General features: G+C 43.4%; 1 protein-coding gene across 1 annotated transcript in view; it reads left to right on the top strand.

Moving 5' to 3' along the window:
- Positions 1-23,110, top strand: part of DLG2 (discs large MAGUK scaffold protein 2) — a 1,438,267-nt gene that overhangs the window by 1,112,531 nt on the left and 302,626 nt on the right. The window contains exons 10-11 of the mRNA XM_058186296.1: positions 245-369; positions 21,820-21,989. Of these exons, the coding sequence (XP_058042279.1) occupies positions 245-369; positions 21,820-21,989 (295 nt within the window). The remainder of the gene's footprint in view (positions 1-244; positions 370-21,819; positions 21,990-23,110) is intronic.

The following is a 23,110-nucleotide window of genomic DNA, read 5'->3' as shown; positions in this document are numbered from 1 at the left end:
ATATCACCATCTTGAATCAAACCAATGATATTACATTATATTTTATATATTTCAACAATTCTTACATTATAAAAACCTCTATCAAATTTCATTAACATATTTTTTTATCTAACCATTGATAAAATAAGTCCCATATCTTCTAATATTGTTTATCTTCCTGTTCCCTAATTTCAAATGTCAATTTGCTCATTTCAACACATGCCATTATTTTCTTAATAACTTCATCTCTTTCTCTTTTCCGTAGGGCAATTCTGGCCTGGGGTTCAGTATTGCTGGAGGAACAGATAATCCACATATTGGGGACGATCCCGGAATATTTATTACTAAGATAATACCTGGAGGAGCTGCCGCAGAGGATGGAAGACTCAGGTAATTTGTCCTTTTATTTTCTAAACATAGAATCCATGTGACACCGTGCCACCCTTTCGACACAGGCTAAATTGTGCCCTGTGTAAAGTACAGGTGAGTGTTGTAGTCCGCCAGCAGCCTGCGGAGCTAGGAATGGAGTCAGACAGCGATGAGGCTACAAAAGAGCGTGGGCCAGTTCTGAAGGCTGGGGAAGGCCCGGATGAGGGCTCTGTGTTGGAGGCTGAGGTGGGGCCAGGGCCATCGGGGAGTGAGGTGCGGACTCCGGAGCCTACAGAGGCTGGCAGTAGTGAGGTAGAGGAACAGAAGGAGCCTGTTCCTAACGCACACATGAGAAGAGCTGCCAGAAGGTAAGAGCAGCTCAAGCAAAGAGGATGACTCAGGAGTAGGGCCAAGAGAGCCCTTCCCATAAGGCTTAAAAGACCAGCAACGGTGTTTGTGCTCTTTGCCGGAAAACAACATTGATAGCTTTGTTTTGTTGCATTTGTATCGGTGTCTTCTGAACTTTTGCCAAGAAAGGCCTTTGGCAGTTTGTCTAATTGGACCAAGGTTGGTGATAGGAATTGTGTTGGGAGAGATTTGTTTTAATTTAGTTAAACTACGCTGAGAATGAAGTAATTCTCAGCTGCTCAAATAAAGTTTGTTTGTTTTTACACTGATTACTTGGGCCTGGGTCACAACAGTAATCCTCCACTTACGACCACAATCAGGGACCGGAATTTCCATTGCTAAGCAAAGCTATGGTTAAGAGAGTCTCACACACACATCCAATTTCACAACCATTTTTTCCCACGGTGGTTCAGCAAATCCCTGAGATTGTTAAGTCAATCATGCAGTCGTTAAACAAATCCGAATTCCCCCATTAACTTTGCTAGTTGGAAGTTGCTTGGAAAAGTCGCAAACGGCCTTCACATGACCGCAACCCTCATGCCACAACCCTCATAAATGCATGCCGAGCCGCTAAATTTTGATCACACGATGGTGGGAATGATACAATCGTCATAAGTGCAAGGACTAGTTCTTTGTCCCTTTTTTTCAGTGCCACAGTAAGTTTGAACAGTGAATGGTTGCTAAGTCAAGAATTAAATTTGCTTGGTTTTCTCTGTTTTAAATATCATTCTAATCCATTTCTTGAGATGCCTTTTAGTCCGAGAGTTCGCTTGTTCTTGATTTTATATGTGTTTTCGTCCAAGGTAAAAGATTTCAAACATCCTATTTTTTTTTCCACTAAGGAAAGAATTTGAACTTCTGCATCATTTGGATTGCTCTCTGCACTGTTTCTAACACAATTACAACTTCCCCCCTCCAAAAAAAAAAATGGTGTATGAGATCTGTCTGCAAGATCCCACAAACAAATATATATATAGTATAAGGACATTAAAGTTTGGGGAGATTTAATTCCAATCCTTTTCTAATAATGCTTCATACAGAATTTACCTTTTTTTTTTTTGTATAGGTATTGCATACTAAATTGTAAAGTTCTTTTAGAAATAAGAAGAACAAAGAGCTAAGAGGCCATTTGTCAAGGTTCCAACTGACAAACCCAACCAAAGCAAGGACGGCCGAGACGATCCAATCTCTGAATGCAAAACTGTATCGAGTACATCATATCGCCACTGATGAGGGCAAAACCAGATCAAGCTAATTCTCCCTCCCCCTATTAGAGCAGGTCACATTGTCCAATTGAATATCATTTTATTGTTATGAGAAAAAGACTTTGGCTCTGGCAAACACCTGCTGAAGTGTCCTTGGTTCTCATGGCTGTCTTCTTCTTTTTTTATTATTATTATTTATTATTATTATTTTATTATTAGAAAAGTTTTACAAAAATATTGACAAACATTTCCCCCCTTCCTCCCTCCTCCCTCCACCCTCCACCCTCTCTAGATCGGACGAGACACAACACCTTAACTCCCCATGGCTGTCTTCTTGATGTTTGGAGCCTACATTCCATCTCCCCTTTCCCCCCCCCCCCGGTTCGTTGGCAAGCTGAGAAGTGATAATGGTTGCAAAAAGCAAAGCCGTACTTCGAAAATTGGCAGCTATTATTAACTTACTTTTAAGACAGTGGCATCCAACCTTTGGGGTACCAGGGACTGTGGAGAGAGGTATTTCCACAGACCGGAGAGGATGTGGTTTCCCTTGTTTGCGTGGTCTGATTTCTGGCATGCCATGGACCGGTGCCAATCCTTGGACCGGGGGTTGGAGACCCCTTTTCTAAGAGATTGTATCCAAGAATCATGAAACAAGTCTTAGTCACAGCTGGATCAGACAGATTGATTTTTCTGTTTTCCATCTTGTTTTATGCCAGGGGTATCAAACTCAAGGCCGCAGGGGCCAGATCCAGCCCACGGGGTGCTTAGATCTGGCCCGTGGGGCTGCCCTGGAAACAGTGAAGGACTGGTCCACGGTGCTTCTGCCAGCAAAAACGGAGCTCGGGAGGGTCACGAGTGATCCTCCCGAACTCTGTTTTTGCTGGCAGATGGCTGCAGGAAGCCGTCACAGCCAAAAACGGAGCTCCTGAGCCCGTTTTCACTGGCAGAGTGCTCAGGCACACCCAACATGAAGGGCCGGAATAGCTCAGGCTGTTAAGAAGCCTGTTATTAGAACACAGTAGCCTGCAATTACTGCAGGTTCAAGCCCGGCCCAAAGTTGACTCAGCCTTCCATCCTTTATAAGGCAGGTAAAATGAGGACCCAGATTGTTGGGGGGGCAATAAGTTGACTATGTAAAAATATACAAATAGAATGAGACTATTGCCTTACACTGTAAGCCGCCCTGGGTCTTCGGAGAAGGGCGGGGTATAAATGTAAACAAACAAACAAAAAAAAACATGAGTGATGTTGAGCTGGCCACACCCACCCTGGCCACACCCACCTCTCCCCGCCCCCCCCCCCGAGGTCAAACACAACCCTGATGCGGCCCTCAATGAAATCAAGTTTGACACCCCTGTTTTATGCAATCAGCTGCGTATTATGCAGCCGCTGGTGGGGAAAAGCAGACACGCTTCTAATCCTATTTGTCCTCTTTATAATCTACGCTGCCGGTTAAAGAGAACCCAGAGTTGTGCCTGTCTTGCAAAGTAGCCGATACTTGTCAGCGGTGCTGCTGGAGGATTTTTAGAAACCATAAATAGGGAGGGGGAAAAAGAAATCCGCGTTAGAGCTTGAACGGCCAACAGATTGATGAAGCAGGGAACTGCTGACCACAGTAGGTCCATTAATCGGCCTAATTGATAACGTTCTTCCTAGATCCTACCAGGAGTACATTAGCTGCTGGTGAGCCTGATAAAAATCCACAAATTCCTGGCTCTTGCTAAGATTTGTTTGTTTGTTGGTTCTTAAACGTATTTACCACCACATCTTCCTTTGCTGGACCAGGATTCTTTGCACGCAGTCGTTCAGTCCCTACTCGTCTGACGACTGGACTACTGTCATGCACTCTACATGGGGCTACCCTTGAAGAGCATTAGAAAGCTACAGCTGGTGCAGAGTGCGGCAACGTGGATAGTTTTTTTTTGGGGGGGGGGTGCAAGAATGGCCCCTGTGACACCACTGCTCTGTGAGCTGCACTGGTTCCCAGTCTGCTTTTCGGTCCCCAATTTAAGATGTTGGTAATCACCTTGAAGAGGGACGCGGTGGCTCAGTGTCTAAGATGCTGAGCTTTTCGATCGAAAGGCTGGCAATTCAGCAGTTCGAATCCCTAGTGCTGCCATGTAATGGGGTGAGCTCCCGTTACTTGTCCCAGCTTCTGCCAACCTAGCAGTTCGAAAGCATGTAAAAAATGCAAATAGAAAAATAGGGACCACCTTTGGTGGGAAGGTAACAGCGTTCTGTGCACCTTTGGTGTTTAGTCATGCCGGCCACATGACCACGGAGACGTCTTCGGACAGCGCTGGCTATTCTATTCTATTCTATTCTATTCTATTCTATTCTATTCTATTCTAACTTAAAACAATGACAAAACAGGATCATTTAGTAGGTTATCAGAAGTCAGTCTTCTCTGTAATGGTGCCTGCTTTACATTTCCCTCCTGATATATGGACAGCATCAACAATAGAGACGGTCCTTGACTTAAGACCGTAATTGAGCATGCCATTTTATGCCTGATTTTAAGACCTTTCCCTTTTTTTTACTGCGGTCATTAAGTGAATGACAGAGTGACTAAGCTAACCTATTGCTGGCAGTAAATGTCATAGTGTCATAAACCGTGGTCATCTGACAACAAAATCAGAAGAAAATTACAAAAAAGAAGCAATTGAAAACTGCATTACTGTCCACAAATCTAAACCTCTTCATGATTCATATATATATATATATATATATATATATATATATATATATATATATATATATATATATATATATATATATATATATATATTTGTTTTCTGAGGTTTTCACGGGTGTTTGTATATAGGTCTTTGGTTGTTTGGGTTTTCTCCCGTGTAAAATTGGAAGTGTCTTGGCGACGTTTCGACGAAGTCTCATTCGTCATCTTCAGGCTTCAGCTTCGTGCTTCTGGGAGCAATGTGTGATCGCAGCTGTTTCTTCCTTTTAACTGCTAGTGGGGGTTTGAACTGATTGGGTGGGAGCTTGGCTGTGCTCTAATTGGATGGGGTTTTTTCTGTGCTCTGATTGGTTGGGGGTGTGTCCTGTGTTGGTGGGGGCTTGGTTGTGCTCAGTCTAGTCTGTGCTGCAGGGGGATTTGAGCTGGTGAGCTGCATAGCTGTTGTTTGGCTTTGTGGTCGTGCTACATCTTCATAGTGGGTGTCAGTCTGCTGCATGAATGGATTGGAGGGGTTTGAAATGGCTAATGTTGCAGCTGCGGTCTGGCTTCTGGTCCTTGGTCGTGCTTCATGATCAGTGTGGGTTTGGGTCTGCTTTCTGGGTGGATGTGCGGTGGTGACATCCTGTGTGGACCTCGTGAGTGTGGGTCTGGTGTCATTCCTCGTGTTAGGGACTTGTTTGTCAGTAAGGGCGGGTTTCCAAATGGCTGGTAGGCGGGAGGTTTTAAATTCACTGACTTAAAAAAAAAAGTGCTTGAGACTTCTTATACACTACAACTATTTCTCCAGGATTCTGAAGCTCTTTAGTATTGTTGGAAGAAATATCCATCTGGTTCAACTCCAAGCTGAGAGAAAGACACTGGAGACAAAATGGATTGGAGATTGATTGGAAAGAGGCTCCATTTATTGATGAAGCGGAACCACCAAGCATGTTTGATCCTGGGCAGCTGACCACATGGAGTTGAGAGTGCGGGGGTATTTATACGTTCTCTTGGGCTTTGCACTTGAGCTTCCTGTTCCTATGCAAGAATATTTATTCTATTGGCTGTTTTCAGACTCCCGTGCGGCCATGTATAAATCCTAGGAGTTTGTCTGAGCTAGGTTTGGTTAGAGTTTGGGCTGATGCAATGAAGGGGCTTGTTGGACAATTCCTATTGTGGTGGAGGGCTAATCATACCCTTGTTGGATATGGGTGAGGGTATTTGCTTATGAATAGAGCTATCTATCACTTTTATCTCTTAAGCGCTGACATCCGTTGCAGGCTATTAAGAAAGGTGGGAGCTGCTTTCCAAGAGCATGTCTCTCCATTTCTCACCCAGGGAAATATAATATTCTGCCTTTTTATTATTTCCTAAGGCCCTCTGGGAGGAAAAACGGACTCCCCTTCCCCGTTTTTTGGTTTGACTAGCAGAGCCTTCTGGGAGGAAAAACGGACTCCCCCCCTCCCATTTTTTGGCTAGCACCCAGCTGAGTTGCGCGATCATCAGAGGCTTTTTAAAAACATTTAAAAGCATTTTTTTGGCCGAAGAAAAAATGCTTTTAAAAGTTAAAAAAAAAAAACCCTCTGATGATCGCGCGGCTCAGCTGGGCATGGGGAGTAGGGGGTCAGGGATTTTTGCTACCGGTTCTCCAAACCACCCGCCCCCATCGCTACCCGATCGGACGATCCAGTCCGACCTGGGAGCATTTCACCCCTGGACTAGGGGCAGAGATGGGTTTTACATATTTTTACCGCCGGTTCGACCTGCGCGCGCACGCTTGCTCCGTGCGTGTACGCACCTTCCACACATGCGCCTGTCCTTCTGCGTTTGTGCTTTGCTCGTGTGCGCACCTTCCGCGCATGTGCCCGACCTCGAAACATGGCTAAATAGGACAGCATAGATCTGAAGCGGGGAGTCGGGGGGGCGGGCCCACCCGCAATCTTCACTACTGGTTCTCCCGAACCAGCTGAATATCATCATTGACTATAAGGGATATGATAGCAGTCTTTCAGTATGTGAGGGGCTGCCACAAAGAAGAGGGGATCAACTTATTTTCCAAGGGACCAGTAAGATAACGCAAGAAACAATGGATGGAAACTAATCAAGGAGAAAAGATAGCCTAGCACTGATGATGTTACCTAGTCAGGTAATGAAACGTCTACAAGAAAACAAACAAGCTCAGAGAACACAAGGACCCTTCATTTCAACCCTGAGCTACAAATATTCTTCTTTATTGGAACCTGGAATTAAGGAGAAACTTCCTAACAGTGAGAATAGAAATAGGAATAGGAATAGGAATAGGAATAGAAATAGAAATAGAAATAGAAATAGAAATAGAAATAGAAATAGAAATAGGAACAGGAACAGGAACAGGAACAGGAACAGGAACAGGAACAAGAATAGAATAGAATAGAATAGAATAGAATAGAATAGAATAGAATAGAATAGAATAGAATAGAATTTTTTATTGGCCAAGTGTGATTGGACACACAGGAATTTGTCTTGGTGCATATGCTCTCATTGTACATAAAAGAAAAGAAACGTTCATCAAGAATCATAAGGGACAACACTTAATTATTATTATTATTATTATTTATTATATTTGTATACCGCCCATCTCCCGAAGGACTCAGGGCGGTTCACAGTCAAAAAAACAACAACAACAGAAAACATATAATACATAAAAAACAGCTAAAAGAATAGATAGTTAAATTCAATTGATGCTCTAACTTTTAAATACAAATTTAAAACCTCATTTAAACCCCTTTTTTAAAAATCCCAATTTAAAACTACATTCAAGCTAGTCCTGCTCTTCGAAACAGCAATGTCTTCAGCTCGCGGTGGAAGGACTTGAGATCGGGGAGTTGACGAAGCCCCAGAGGGAGCTCGTTCCAGAGGGTAGGGGCCCCCACAGAGAAGGCCCTCCCCCTGGAGGTCGCCAGCTGACATTGTTTAGCTGACGGTATCCGGAGGAGGCCCTCTCTGTGAGAGCGCACTGGTCGGTGAGAGGCTAATGGTGGCAGTAGGCGGTCCCGTAAATATCCCGGCCCTAGGCCATGGAGCGTTTTAAAGGTGATGACAAGTACCTTGAAGTGAACCCGGAAGACCACTGGGAGCCAGTGCAGATTACGCAGGAAGGGTGTTACACGGGAGCCAAAAGGTGCTCCCTCTATCATTTAATGATAGTCATAGGGTACAAATAAGCAATCAGGAAACAATCAATATCAATATAAATCGTAAAGGATACAAGCAACGAAGTTACAGTCATACAGTCATAAGTGGAAGGTGATGGGTGATGGGAACGATGAGAAGATTAATAGTAGTGCAGACTTAATAAATAGCTTGACAATGTTGAGGGAATTATTTGTTTAGCAGAGTGATGGCGTTCGGGAAGAAACTGTCCTTGTGTCTAGTTGTTCTGGTGTGCAGTGCTCTGTAGCGTCGTTTTGAGGGTAGGAGTTGAAACAGTTTATGCCCAGGATGTGAGGGGTCTGTAAATATTAAAGAACAATCAATCAGTGGAACAGCTTTCTGTTGTAGGCTTTCAAAAGGAGACTGGTCAGTCATTTTTTCTGAAATGGTATAGGGTCTCCTGCTGGAGCAAGGAGTTGGACTAGAAGACCTCCAAGGTCCCTTCCGACTCTATTATTTTAGATTTCTTTGCGGTCTTGTAAACTTTGCCCATCGCTCTCAGCGTTCAGTGCAAACCAGCCCATTTTTTAAGGAGCTCCAGTTTAGATCGTTGGCAGAAGGTGGGGCCTGGTTTTTTTAATTCCTTCGACAAGTTCAAACAAGATCATGCTGAGTGAGTTTTCCCACCTGCAGCCGACGGAGGCATCTCTTCTGCTCCTTCGTGTGATGACGTCTCTCCATTAAGAAGAGGAAGAAGAAGAAGAAGAAATGGGTGGAATTTTAGCCCGGGGGTTTGTTGTGACTCTTTGATTTGTTGGCGTATTTTTTGTCAAGGACAAATCCAGTCCAGAAAGTTAAGGAGGAAAGCTACTTGCAACATAACCAATTTTGGAACAGGAGAATGTGTTGCAACCAGTTTTCTGGCTGAAGCGAGAAGAAGTTGCTTTGACTTTTTACCGGCTTGACTTTTGCCGAAACTCCGATTGACAGGTGTCCGCCGGTAACTAGGAAGGCGCCTTCTCTTCCTCTGGGTTCACCTTTTTAATCCCGAGCGAGACATTTTCATTTCGTAGCATCTACTTGGGATTTCTTTCTAATTGGCTTGTGTTGCTTACCAGTTCTGGAAAAAAATTCGGAAGGTCCCGAATTCAAAAGGCTGAGAGCACCTGATCATAACTGGAGCGAAGGAGTAAGTACTGACTTCTGTTAAGGCTTTTTGTCCTTCTATTAGATGCAGGGAGAATAAAACGGGAAGATATTTATGCCTTTCCTTCATCGTCTTCTGGCGAAACATAATACATGATATTTCTTGTGGATATTGCTTGCTGGCTCTGGCAAGAATGGTTGGTTAATCCAGATCCGTGCTTCCCGCTGTATCATACCTAAACGTAAAAACCTTTTTCTAACTTGGAATTTTATAGATGGTTTAGTTGTCCAGGAAAGAAGTGGGGCATCGATGGAACAAAATTAGCATTAATAAAAGAGAATATTTGAATAGAATAGAATAGAATAGAATAGAATAGAATAGAATTTTTTATTGGCCAAGTGTGATTGGACACACAAGGAATTTGTCTTGGTACATATGCTCTCAGTGTACATAAAAGAAAAGATACATTCATCAAGGTACAACACTTACAACACAATTGATGGTCAATATATCAATATAAATCATAAGGATTGCCAGCAACAAAGTTACAGTCATACAGTCATAAGTGGAAAGAGATTGGTGATGGGAACGATGAGAAGATTAATAGTAGTGCAGATTTAGTAAATAGTTTGACAGTGTTGATGGAATTATTTGTTTAGCAGAGTGATGGCCTTCGGGGAAAAACTGTTCTTGTGTCTAGTTGTTCTGGTGTGCAGTACTCTATAGCATCGTTTTGAGGGTAGGAGATGAAACAGTTTATGTCCTGGATGTGAGGGATCTGTAAATATTTTCACGGCCCTCTTCTTGATTCGTGCAGTATACAGGTCCTCAATGGAAGGCAGGTTGGTAGCCATTATTTTTTTTGCAGTTCTAATTATCCTCTGAAGTCTGTGTCTTTCTTGTTGGGTTGCAGAACCGAACCAGACAGTTATAGAGGTGCAGATGACAGACTCAATAATTCCTCTGTAGAACTGGATCAGCAGCTCCTTGGGCAATTTGTAGCTCAGGGTTGAAATGCAGGGTGCTTGGATGCTCTCTGAGCTGGCTTGTTTTCTTCTACTGTTTTCATTACTGAGCTTGCTTGTTTTCTTGTAACTATTTTCCTTACTCAAAGTTGTGAAGATCATCAGTGCTATTAAGGAGTGGGGTTTGCTCTCCGAACGCATCCATGAAGACCAACTAGCAGTCAGAAGACATGATGGAAAGACTCTTGAATTTCAGAACATATGCGCAGTCTTAACCATTGTTTCATTTGAGAAAATATGATCGTCCTAGACCAGGGCTGGCTGAGGAACTCTGGGAGTTGAAGTCCACAAGTCTTAAAAGAGCCAAGTTTGCAGACCCCTGTCCTAGACTCTTGTGACCAGTGGTGGGATTCAAGTAATTTAACAACCGGTTCTCTGCCCTAATGATTTCTTCCAACAGCCAGTTTGCCAAACTGCTCAGAAAGTTAACAACCGGTTCTCCCGAAGTGGTGCGAACTGGCTGAATCCCACCACTGGTTGTGACCCAGGCCCAAGTAGGTAGTAGTAGACGCACTCAGGTCAAAAAACAAACAGACTTTATTAGAACAACTGAGAATTAACTCATTCTCAGCGTCATCCACACTAAATCAAAACAAATTCTTCATAACACAGGTCTTCAGTCTTATCACCAACCTTGGTCTAATTAGGCAAACTGCCAAAAGCTTTTCTTGGCAAAAGTTCAAAAGCAGAAGATGCCGACAAGAAATAAATGCAGCAAGACAAAGAGCAATTCTATCAACGTTGTTTTCCGACAAAGAGCCCAAACACCATTGCTGGTCTTTTAAGCCTTATGGGAGGGGCCAATCATCTCTTGGCCCTACTCCCGAGTCATCCTTTTTGCTTGACCTGCTCTTACCTTTTGGCAGCTCTTCTCATGCGTGCATTAGAAACAGGCTCCTCCTGTTCCTCTGCCTTACTACTGTCAGTCTCTGGAGGCTCCGGAGTCTGCACATCACTCCCCGATGGCCCTGGCCCCATCTCTGCCTCCAACGCAGAGCCCTCATCTGGGCCTTCCCCAGCCTCCAGGACTGGCTCATGCTCTTCCTCAGCCTCATCACTGTCCGACTCTACTGCCAACTCTGCAGGCTGCTGGCGGACCACAACATAGACCAAGCCAAGTCTAAAAATGCCAGAAAATTTCTAGAAGCCTGGCACATTGATAAATTAGCCAGGCACATAGACATCAGATTACAGATTTAACGGAGTTGGAAGGGACCTTGGAGGTCATCTAGTCCAACCCCACCCCCCCGCCCAAGCAGGAGACCAACACCATTTCTGACAGATGGCAGTCCAGTCTCTTCTTGAAAGATTCCAGTGATGACATCAATATGCATTATGCAAAAGAGACAATCTACCAGCCAAAAAGGGGCTGGGAAGTGGCTCAACAGGCTAATGCAGTCTATTATTAACAGCAGCTGCTTGCAATTACTGCAGGTTCTAGTCCCACCAGGCCCAAGGTTGACTCAGCCTTCCATCCTTTATAAGGTAGGTAAAATGAGGACCCAGATTGTTGGGGGCAATAAGTTGACTTTGTATATAATATACAAATGGATGAAGACTATTGCTTGACATAGTGTAAGCCGCCCTGAGTCTTTGGAGAAGGGCGGATATAAAGGCAAATAAAAAAAAAAGGGAACAGAATAGACCCAAAGCATTTCTCCACTAGCAATCAGTACCCAGATGAGCATAGATTAACTCCAGGATAAACATCACACTAACAATTACCGTATTTTTCAGAGTATAAGACCCATCTTTTTGCCCCCTAAAAGGGGGTAAAAATTTGGGTGTGTCTTATACACCGAATGTAGCCCCACCCTCCCACTGGCCCCCACCCTTTGGCCTCTGCCTCCCAGCAATTTACCTCCTTGCAGCAGGAAGCAAGAAGAAGCAGCCCTTTTCAGCTTCAGCACAGCCTAATTAGCACAAGTTGATTGTCCATTGGATCGGCCTCCTGTCTCTCAGCTGTTTCAGGCTGCAGGGTTGGCCATGGCCTATTGCTGCACGGGCCTCTGCTGCTTGCTGCAAGGAGGTAAATTGCTGGGAGCAGATTTGTTCTTCTTGTGCTAATCAAGCTATGCTGAAAACGAAAATGGAAGTAAAGCAGGCTATTTGCTGTTTGCTTCAGCGAGGCAAAATTGCTGGGAGGCAGAGGCAGATTTCTTTTTCTTGTTTTCCTCTCCCAAAAAGGTACCGTGTTTCTCCAAAAATAAGACCCTGTCTTATATATTTTTGAATTTTTATTGGCCAAGTGTGATTGGACACACAAGGAATTTGTCTTGGTGCCTATGCTCTCAGTGTACATAAAAGAAAAGATACGTTCATCAAGGTACAACATTTACAACACAATTGATGGTCAATATATCAATATAAATCATAAGGATTGCCAGCAACAAGTTATAGTCATACAGTCATAAGTAGAAGGAGATTGTGATGGGAACGATGAGAAGATTAATAGTAGTGCAGATTCAGTAAATAGTTTGACAGTGTTGATGGAATTATTTGTTTAGCAGAGTGATGGCCTTCGGGAAAAAACTGTTCTTGTGTCTAGTTGTTCTGGTGTGCAGTGCTCCATAGCGTCGTTTTGAGGGTAGGAGTTGAAACAGTTTATGTCCAGGATGCGAGGGATCTGCAAATATTTTCACAGCCCTCTTCTTGATTCGCGCAGTATACAGGTCCTCAATGGAAGGCAGGTTGGTAGCAATTATTTTTTCTGCAGTTCTAATTATCCTCTGAAGTCTGTGTTTTTCTTGTTGGGTTGCAGAACCGAACCAGACAGTTATAGAGGTGCAAATGACAGACTCAATAATTCCTCTGTAGAAGGAATTTAAATTTAAATTAAATTTAAATTTAAATTTAAAGCACAATCAAGCAGATAGGGCTGTAAAAAGCCAATCTGAATGAGTGGGCCATAAAAAATCAGCAGGCAGATTTTCAATTTTGTATTTACTAGTATTTGCTGTCAAAGTTCCTGGGTGATTCTTCTCCCATCGTTTCTTAAATAATCCGTTTTAGGTAAAATGGGCATTTTATTTCATGTATTTATCAAACTTGTACAGGTACTCCTTGACTTATGACCGCAATCAAGTCCAAAATTGCTAAGTGAGATAGTTGTTAAGGGACCTTTGCTCCATTTTACGACCTTCCTTGCTGCAGCGGTTAAGGAAATCACTGCAATTGTTAAGTTAGTAACCCGGTTGTTAAGTGAATCTTGCTTCCCAGTTGACTTTGCTTGTCGGAAGGTTACAAAAGGTCATCACATGACCTGGGAGAGGGCAACCGTCATAAATACATGCCAGTTTCCAAGCATCTAAATGTTGATCACATCATCATGGGGAGCAGTGGTGGGTTTCAATAATTTTTACTACCGGTTCTATGAGTGTGGCTTGGTGGGCATGGCATGGCTTAGTGGGTGTGGCTTGGTGGGCGTGGCAGGCGAAGGATACTGTAAAATCTCCATTCCCTCCCCACTCCAGGAGAAGAATACTGTAAAATCTCCATTCCCTCTCCAATTCAGGGGAAGGTTACTGCAAAATCCACATTTCCTCCCAATCAGCTGGGACTCGGGAGGCAGAGAATAGATGGGGGCGGGCGGGGCCAGTCGGAATTTTTACTACCGGTTCTCTGAACTACTCAAAATTTCTGCTACCGGTTCTCCAGAACTGGTCAGAACCTGCTGAAACCCACCTCTGATGGGGAGGTTGCTAACAATTATCTATATGCTTTCCATCTCGCCAATGGCAACTCGCCAAAGGGTAGACATTCTACTGAGATCGTCTTACGTCAAATCGTTGTTATAACAGCAAACATTGGGGACGGAAATCAACCTTGCATTAGCTCTCCTGGTTCTCATTCAGTTTATTGAAAGAGAATTTGCTTTCAAATTTTCTTTTAAACATGTAGGCCATTTCCATGAAATTGCCATTGGTGTCAAGGATATTTCTGCATTGTGATGTAAGAATGGCTTCCCCCACTGACGTTGCCTGTCGGAAGGTGACCAATTGGAAGTCACGTGATTCAGGACAGTACAACTGTCGTAAATACAAGCCGGTTGCCAAGCACCCAAAGGCTGATCATGTGATCACAGTCACATGCTGCAATGGTCATAGTTAGTTTAGTTTAGCTTACTTTATTGTCATTGCACATGACAAAATTAAATGCCGTCCTCAGTGTACATTATAACTATAAAAATAAAAACACAAACATACATCCCTTTACAGTCTATATAATTGAAATTGAAACCCTGATATTGCACTATACCGTATAATTCAGTATGGTTATTGGCCTGGGATAAAAGCTGTTTTTCAGCCTATTTGACCTTGTTTTTATGATCCTGTACCGTCTGCCAGATGGTAATAGTTCAAAAAAAAAAAAAGGTGCCCAGGATGAGATGGATCTTTAAGAATGTTTTGAACTTTCTTAAGGCAGCGGGAGTATAATGCTCTTCCAAAGAGGGGAGTGGGCAGCCAATGATCCTGTGGGCAATGACGTTGACCCTCTGTTCTACCTGCCACTGTGCAATTGGCAAACCATACACAGGTGCAGTAAGTTAAAATACTCTCTATGGTATAAGGCAGCGGTATAAGGTCACCAGCAGTTTCTCATTCAGTTGTTGTTTCCTGAGAAGTCTCTGGTAATACAATCTCTGCTCGGCTCTTTTGACCAATGCTGCAGTGTTGAGTGCCCCAGGTCAGGTCCTCTTTTATGATAACATCCAGAAACTTAAAACTGGCCACTTGCTCCACTCGGTCTCCATTGATAAGCAAGAGGTGGATATCTGATCTATTCCTTCTATAGTCCACTATAAGCTCCATGGTCTTATTGGTATTAAGGACCAAGCTATTGTCTCCACACCATGAAAGCAACCGTTCCACCTCATCAATGGGGTGAAAACTGGTCATAAGTCACTTTTTCAGTGTCTTTCAACGTTCACTAAATGAATGGTTGTAAGTTGAGGGCCACTTGTATTCCTATTTGTCCAATAGGGTACTTCTCAAAGACATGCCTCTGACTTTTAAATATTCATAGAACAGAACAGAGCAGAGCAGAACAGAACAGAACAGAACAGAACAGAAGGCAGAACAACAGAAAAGGATGGGATGGGATGGGATGGGTTGGGATGGGATGGGATGGGATGGGATGGAATGAGAATAGAGTAGAGTAGAGTAGAGTAGAATAGAATAGAATAGAATAGAATGGAATAGACTAGAATAGAATAGAATAGAATAGAATAGAATAGAATAGATCCTTTATTGGCCAAGTGTGATTGGACACTCAAGGAATTTGTCTCCGATGCATAAACTCTCAGTGTACATACAAGCAACAAAATAATAAATCACGTTCAAAATGACGGCAACAATACATTTCACTTTTCCTCCTATTATTACTACTCCTACTTTGAGGGTTTGTGATTGCTGGGCTTCCTACTAGCAGGCTATTATCTATTTTAGTTTGGCCTTAAAAATACTTGCAAGACTAGAATTTGACAGGTTTTCTCATAATGAGGTTGACTCCCAGGGATTCAAGTGGAACAAGTAGTACATGGCTTCAAGACAGAGCCTTAAATAATGGACAGATGGCTGCTCATAGGAGAGTTTTTTTGGTGTCCAAATCCATACCTACTTAGTTTACGAGATTTAGATAGCATTGATTTTTCTGGAAAGCTTTAAAGAATCCCACATTTAATCAAGCCTGGCTATTATGGGTATTATTTGATTATTGAACACATGGTGTGTGAAATCACTATGATAAAGAATTATAAGAGCCGTGTTGGCGCAGTGGTTAGAATGCGGTACTGCAGGCTACTTCTGCTGACTGCCGGGCTGCCAGCAGTTTGGCAGTTCGATCCTCACTGGCTCAAGGTTGACTCAGCCTTCCGTCCTTCTATAGTGACACTGCAATACACTGTTCTGTCCCCCTCGACTCAGTCCGAGCGATGACTTAATTAGCCGACAACTATCAGCTTCTGGCAGCAAAGTAGTGAGCGTCTGCCAAGTGTCTCTGTTATCTCGCTTGATGCCGATGAGTCAACCAGGAACAAACAGTACTTCAGCTCTAGTTAAGCAGTTGATTTGCTTGCCATGAAGAGGTATAGCAGCTCTTGCTGCTTTTATATCCTGTGGGATATGGCTCCATGACTCAGCACTTCCTAGGCCTGCCCCACCCTTGCTTCTGAATAGAATAGAATAGAATGGAATTTTTTATTGGCCAAGTAAGGAATTTGTCTTGGTGCCTATGCTCTCAGTGTACATAAACGAAAAGATACGTTCATCAAGATACAACACTTACAACACAAATGATGGTCAATATATCAATATAAATCATAAGGATTGCCAGCAACAAAGTTACAGTCATACAGTCATAAGTGGAAAGAGATGGGTGATGGGAACGATGAGAAGATTAATAGCAGTGCAGATTTAGGAAATAGTTTGACAGTGTTGAGGAAATTAATTGTTTAGCAGAGTGATGGCCTTCGGAAAAAACTGTTCTTGTGTCTAGTTGTTCTGGTGTGCAGTGCTCTATAGCGTCATTTTGAGGGTAGGAGTTGAAACAGTTTATGTCCTGGATGAGAGGGATCTGTAAATATTTTCACGGCCCCCTTCTTGATTCGTGCAGTATACAGGTCCTCAATGGAAGGCAGGTTGGTAGCAATTATTTTTTCTGCAGTTCTAATTATCCTCTGAAGTCTGTGTCTTTCTTGTTGGGTTGTTCCCACCTCTCCTGCCTACGAAACCTAGGGTCCAGCCAGGCCTGATTGCCATTAGCCAGGTCTGGAGGCGTGGCCTGGGGGGGGGAAAGAATTAGGGGACGGAGGCCTCGTTATCTCCTCCACCTGGCCTGCCTCTGGCTCCTGGAGCTGAGCCAGGGAAGCTGGTGCTCCAGAGGTAAGTCCTGATGGCCTTCCCCCTCACTTTCCGAGTCATTTTCTGGCAGGGGCCCCGGCTCGGGGGGCGCAGAGGCAATATGCACATTTTGTCACTTGGCCTTGTTTGCTTGCATTCATTCATTCGTTCATCCATCCATTCATTCATTCACTCATCCATTCATTCAATTTATATCACACCTGTCTTTAATGTGGAGAAAAGCAAGGCTTTACACCTAGGCAGGAAGAGCCAAAGGTATAAGTAGAGAAACCTGGCTCAAAAACAATAAGTGTGAGAGCGACCTTGGAGTCCTAGTGGACGATCAGTGAAACGTGAGCCAGCAGTGTGCAGCAGCAGCCAAAAAAGCCAATACAATCCTTGGTTGTGTAAACAGAGGCACAGAATCAAAATCACGCCAAGTCTTAGTACCGCTTATAAAGCCTCAGTAGCGCCACACCTGACATACTGCATCCAATTTTGGTCACCATTTTACAAAAAAGACATTGAGACTTTGGAAAAAGTGCAGAGAAGAACAACTAAGACAATTTAAGGCCTGGAGACTAAAACATATGAAGAACAGTTGCAGGATTTGGGCTTGGCTAGTCTAGAGAAAAGAAGGACTAGGGGGGGATATGCCAACAGTATTCCAGTATTAGAGAAGCTGCAACAAAGAGGAAGTGGTCAACCTATTTTCCAAAGCACCAGAAGACCAGACAAGAAACCATGGATGGAAACTAATCAAGGAGAGAAACAACCTGGAATTAAGGAGAAACTTCTTAAGGGTGAGGACAATTAACCGTAAAACAGCCTGCCTTCAGAAGTTGTGGGTGCTTCATCACTGAAGGTTTTTAAGAACAGACTGGACAGCCACTTGTCTAAAATGGTATAGGGTCTCCTGCCCTTTTTCATTGGGGGAGGGGGACACACAGCACTGTCAAATTACGCATTTTGCTAAATATTTGACACATCGAGCCCAAAAAAGTTTCCCATCACAATTATCCTATCAAGGTGGAAAGCACAAAGCAGAAACGAAGATTTCTGATCAACTCTTCGAGGCTTATCATCCCTTATTCCAGTATCCACTCCAGAATTCATTCAGATAGAGGCATCCATAAATGGTCAGCCCCCCAAATAACACCGATTGTTGTTTTGTCACCATGATATTCTCAGTGGGTGTCTTGCAAGAACCTTTGTAGCCAAAGAAATTTAACAAACCACTGGAGCTGTTGCTACCTGTGCCCAGATAATTGTACCCAACTCAGTTTGTGAAAACTGCAGGGAGGGCTTTGCCAAGCAGGTCAGACAAACCATTTAAATCCCTTTTTGGTCTGTTTCCGTATTATTGTTTGGGACAGTTTTGGTATTCGGGGGTTTAAACACATTGGCTCCCAAAAGTCATTCAAAAGGAGCCCAAGCAGCATGTCAAATGTAGCTCAACCTGAATTTCAGGTCCTTAAACGATGGGTGACAATTAGTCATCACAGAGTTGTGACAAATGTTTTTCTTAGTCTCTGCAGAGAGAGGGAGGGGGGAAGGAGAGAGAGAGTGTGTGAGAGAGAGATAAGAGAGAGAGGGGACACAGAGAGAGACAAATATAGATGAGAGAGAGAGAGAGGTGAGAGGCGAGAGAAAGAGGGGGACAGAGAACGAGACAAATATAGATGAGAGAGAGGTGAGAGGTGAGAGAGACATATCGACACACAGAGAGAGACAGAGGAGAGAGAGGAAAGAGAGGAGAGAGAGAGACAAAGATGAGAAAGAGATAGAGAGAGACACAGATATGAGAGATATGCAGTGGTGGGATTCAAGTAATTTAACAACCGGTTCTCTGCCCTAATGATTTCTTCCAACAACCAGTTCACCAAACTGCTCAGAAAGTTAACAACCGGTTCTCCCGAAGTGGTGCGAACTGGCTGAATCTCACCACTGGAGATATGAGAGAGAGAGAGAGATGAAATAAAGGAAAGACGGTGTGTCAGAGAGAGAGGGACAGAGAGAGAGGCAGAAAAATTGAAAATTTAGAACTACGCCGCCTTCGGTATGACCTGAGCATAGCTCATAAAACCATCTGCTACAACGTCCTACCTGTCAATGACTACTTCAGCTTCAACCACAACAATACACGAGCACACAATAGATATTAAACCGCTCCAAACTCGATTGCTGAATATATGACTTCAGTAACAAGAGTTGTTAATGCCTGGAATGCATTACCAGACTCTGTGGTCACATCCCCAAACCCCCAAAACTTTAACCTAAGACTGTCTACTGTTGACCTCACCCCATTCCTAAGAGGTCTGTAAGGGGTGTGCATAAGCGCACCAGCGTGCCTACCCTCCCTGTCCTAATGTTCCCTTTAATTGTATTCATTTTATGTATTCAATTCATGCTTATGCTTATATAGATTATTTTTATTTTATTTATTTATTTTGTCACAACAATATATGTAACTATCATACAGAAAGGTTATATAGTATATAAAGGTATAAGCATATATATATATTATATATATATAATATATTAATTAATTATCTAATATGTACTCGACAAAATAAATAAATAAGTAAGTAAGTAAGTAAGTTAGACAAGTAAATATAGATGAGATAAAGGAGAGATGAGAGAGAAACATATGGACGCACACAGAGAGACAGATGAGATAGAGAGAGAAAGAGAGACAGAGATGAGAGAGAGACAGAGAGAGACAGATATAGAATGAGAGAGAGAGAGAGGAAGTGTGTGTGTGTGTGTGAGAGAGAGAGAGGAGATAAAGGAGAGATGAGAGACAGAAAGACACAGATGAGATAGAAGAGAGATGAGAGAGAGATAGATGAGATGAGATGAGATAGAGGAGAGAAAGAGAGAGAGAGATGAGAGAGAGAGAGATATAGAATGAGAGAGAGAGAGGAAATGTGTGTGTGTGTGTGTGAGAGAGAGAGAAAGAGAGAGAGGGGAGATAAAGGAGAGATGAGAGAGAGACATATGGACACACACAGAGAGACAGATGAGAGAGAGAGAGACAGAGATGAGAGAGAGAGAGAGAGAGATGAGATAGAAGAGATGAGAGGAGATAGGAAGAGGTGTGTGTGTGTGTGAGAGAGAGAGAGAGAGGAGATAAAGGAGATGAGAGACAGAAAGACAGACACTGATGAGATAGAAGAGAGATGAGAGAGAGAGATGAGATGAGATAGAGGAGAGAAAGAGAGAGAGATGAGAGAGAGAGAGATATAGAATGAGAGAGAGAGAGAGGAAATGTGTGTGTGTGCGTGTGAGAGAGAGAGAGAGAGAGAGGGGAGATAAAGGAGAGATGAGAGACAGAAAGACAGACACAGATGAGAGAGAGAGATGAGAGGAGATAGGAAGAGGTGTGTGTGTGTATGTGAGAGAGAAGGGGGGAGGGAGAGGAGAGAAAGAGAGAGGAGATTAAATCAAAGAGGAACCACACCTTCAACAAGCTTGCTACACCTGTACCGCTGGTGCTTTTGTGCTTAGCTTAATAGAGATTCACTGAGCAAAACTGGATTTGATTTTTGTCAGTCAAAGTATGTCTTCAGATAGTGTGCACGTGGTATGTGCGGTTAGCAAAACTTATTCCCTTCTGAAAATGGAAATAAAATGTTGTGGGAACTCGTAGTGCTATTCCCTCCGTCTCAATAAAAGTCTGTCGAGACATATTTCCAGTATCACGCGTTGTTTATTCGGCGGAAAGCACTTTTAATTTGTTTGTTTTTTTCCGTACAGCGCACAGATTGCACGGTATTTTGTAACTGCTCCAGTTTGAGAATTTCCGAGCAAATTGTTATGAATATAAAGAGTGTTTATTTCGTCTTCTGTTGAGCTATGGCTTATATTTAACTAGGTATAAAAATAACGTGCGCCTGGTTTGTAATTATTACGTTTCCTGCCCTGGAGGGAATTTTACATTCCGTAGTTTGCTGTCTTGTGGCATAACTTAAACAAAAGCGTGTTTTCTGATTTTAGGTTCGTGAGCCACCCAGATAACTATACTATTTAGCAGCCTATTTAATTAGTGTACTGTACATAGTAAATAAAGCAATCCCATCGGACAGCCAGGTTTTTAACAGAAGCTACCAGGCTGGTTGTGCAAGGCTGGAAATTCTAGAGGCCATACTGGTGGTCCTTGGAGTGGTCCGGTGGCCTAGGGGTGGAGCTCTTGCCTCGCAATCAGGAGGCTGTGAGTTCGATCCTAGGTAGAGGCAGATATTTCTCTCTCTGGGCACGATGAGAATATATCTCCTGAATATAACTCCGCATTGGCGACAGGTAGGGTATCCAGCCAGTAAACATTCGGCTCCATTCAGTTGCCCACCCCGCAAGGGATTATGGGGTCATTAAAAGTAGATGAGGATAATGATACAGGTAGTCCTTGATTTATAACCGATCGCTTACCAACCATTTGAAGTTAAGATGGACCTATGAAGAGAATGGGAAAATAGGGGCGGAAAAGGGAGAAAGGAAAAAGTGTAGGATAGCGGGGAACAGAAAAAGGAAAGCATTGACTTCCAGCTTCTTTTGGCGCAATAAATAAAGGTAATAACATAAAACCTTTTTACTTTTACATAAAAATACGTCTGGCTGCAAAAGTTGATAGAGTTAGCAGAGATGGCTAAATTGACTGCTTTGATTAAAGAAAAAAATGCAATTAATTTTGTTTTTACTTCGAAACCGTTCTTGGACTTGAGGTGCTTGAGGTGGGAAAAATGAAACTGATTTTGGGTTTTTGATCAGATAGGTTTGTTCTTATAGAAACGGCTAGTATATTTTATTATGTAAAAGTTAAAAGTTGAGGTTTTATGTTATTACTCATTTTTACCCACCTCCGAAGGATGGAAGGCTGAATCCACCTTGAGCGAGTCAGAATCGAACTGCTGGCAGTGAGCAGAGTTAGCTTGCCATACTGCCTTCTAACCATAGCTGACGAACTGCTTTCTCATGTTGAAATTACAACGTACGCTGTCGCTATAATGGTTTCCTGTTCCTGTTGTTTTTTTTCCCCCTCCAGAGTCAACGATTGCATTTTGCGGGTGAATGAGGTTGATGTATCTGAAGTGTCACATAGCAAAGCTGTTGAGGCACTGAAGGAAGCCGGCTCTATCGTACGACTCTATGTCCGTCGGAGGAGACCTATTCTGGAGACTGTGGTGGAAATTAAACTGTTCAAAGGACCCAAAGGTAATTAATTAATGGACAATGAGGCAAACACAGCGCAGGGCGTCTTCAACTTATGACCACTATTGGGTCATACGTATGACCACCACTTCCCTAGCCAAGTGGGGCATTGGTTAGGTGAATCGTGCCTAATTTCACAGCCTTTTTTTGTCGTGATTTTACAACCTTCTTTGCCATGGTTGTTAAGTGAATCATGTGGTTGTTAAGCAAATCCCGCCTCTCCCGTTGACTGTGCTTGTCGAAAGCCAACTGGGAAGATTGCAAATTAAGATCACGTGAAGCGTCAATACCACTTCAGAGGACTACGTGTAGCAGTAGTCAGTTCTACTTACCTTCGCTATCGCTAACTATGAGTGTGCGCATCTGTGTGCTCGCTTGCGACGCTTCTGCACATGCGCAGAACTTTCGGTGCGTGCGCAGAGCATCCATGATGATGTCCGGGTGGGTGGGCGGAGCCTCCTGCCACTGCCACAATCAGTTTTCCCGAACCGGGGTGAACCGATAGAAACCCACCACTGATGCTTCTTGTAGATAGTAGAGTGCTTCACTTTGGCAAGATACTGTCTATAGAGGTGATGTTGTGGTCCGCCAGCAACTTGCAGAGCTGGCAATGGAGTCGGACAGCAATGAGGTTAAAAAAGAGCGTGGGCCAGTCCTGGAGGCTGGGGAAGGCCTGGTTGAGGGCTCTGCGTCGGAGGCTGAGGTGGGGTCAGGGCCGTCGGGAAGTGAGGTGCGGACTCCAGAGCCTCCAGAGACTGACAGTAGTGAGGCAGAGGAACAGGAGGAGCCTGTTCTTAATGCACGCATGAGAAGAGCTGCCAGAAGGCAAGAGCAGCTCAAGCAAAGAGGACGACTTGTGAGTAGGGCCAAGAGATGATTGGCCCCTCCCATAAGGCTTAAAAGACCAGCAACGGCGTTTGGGCTCTTTGCTGGAAAACAACGTTGATAGCTTCGTCTTCTTGCATTTGTTTCGTATCGGTGTCTTCTGAACTTTTGCCAAGAAAGGCCTTTGGCAGTTTGCCTAATTAGACCAAGGTTCGTGATAGGACTGAGGAATTTGTGTTGGGAGGAATTTGCTTCAATTTAGTTGAACTACGCTGAGAATGAACTAATTCTCAGCTGTT

The sequence above is a fragment of the Ahaetulla prasina genome, chromosome 5 (assembly GCF_028640845.1).
Source record: "Ahaetulla prasina isolate Xishuangbanna chromosome 5, ASM2864084v1, whole genome shotgun sequence".
Lineage (NCBI taxonomy): Eukaryota > Metazoa > Chordata > Lepidosauria > Squamata > Colubridae > Ahaetulla > Ahaetulla prasina.
The sequence above is the reverse complement of the archived record's forward strand: the minus strand, read 5'-3'. Positions and strand labels throughout refer to the sequence as shown.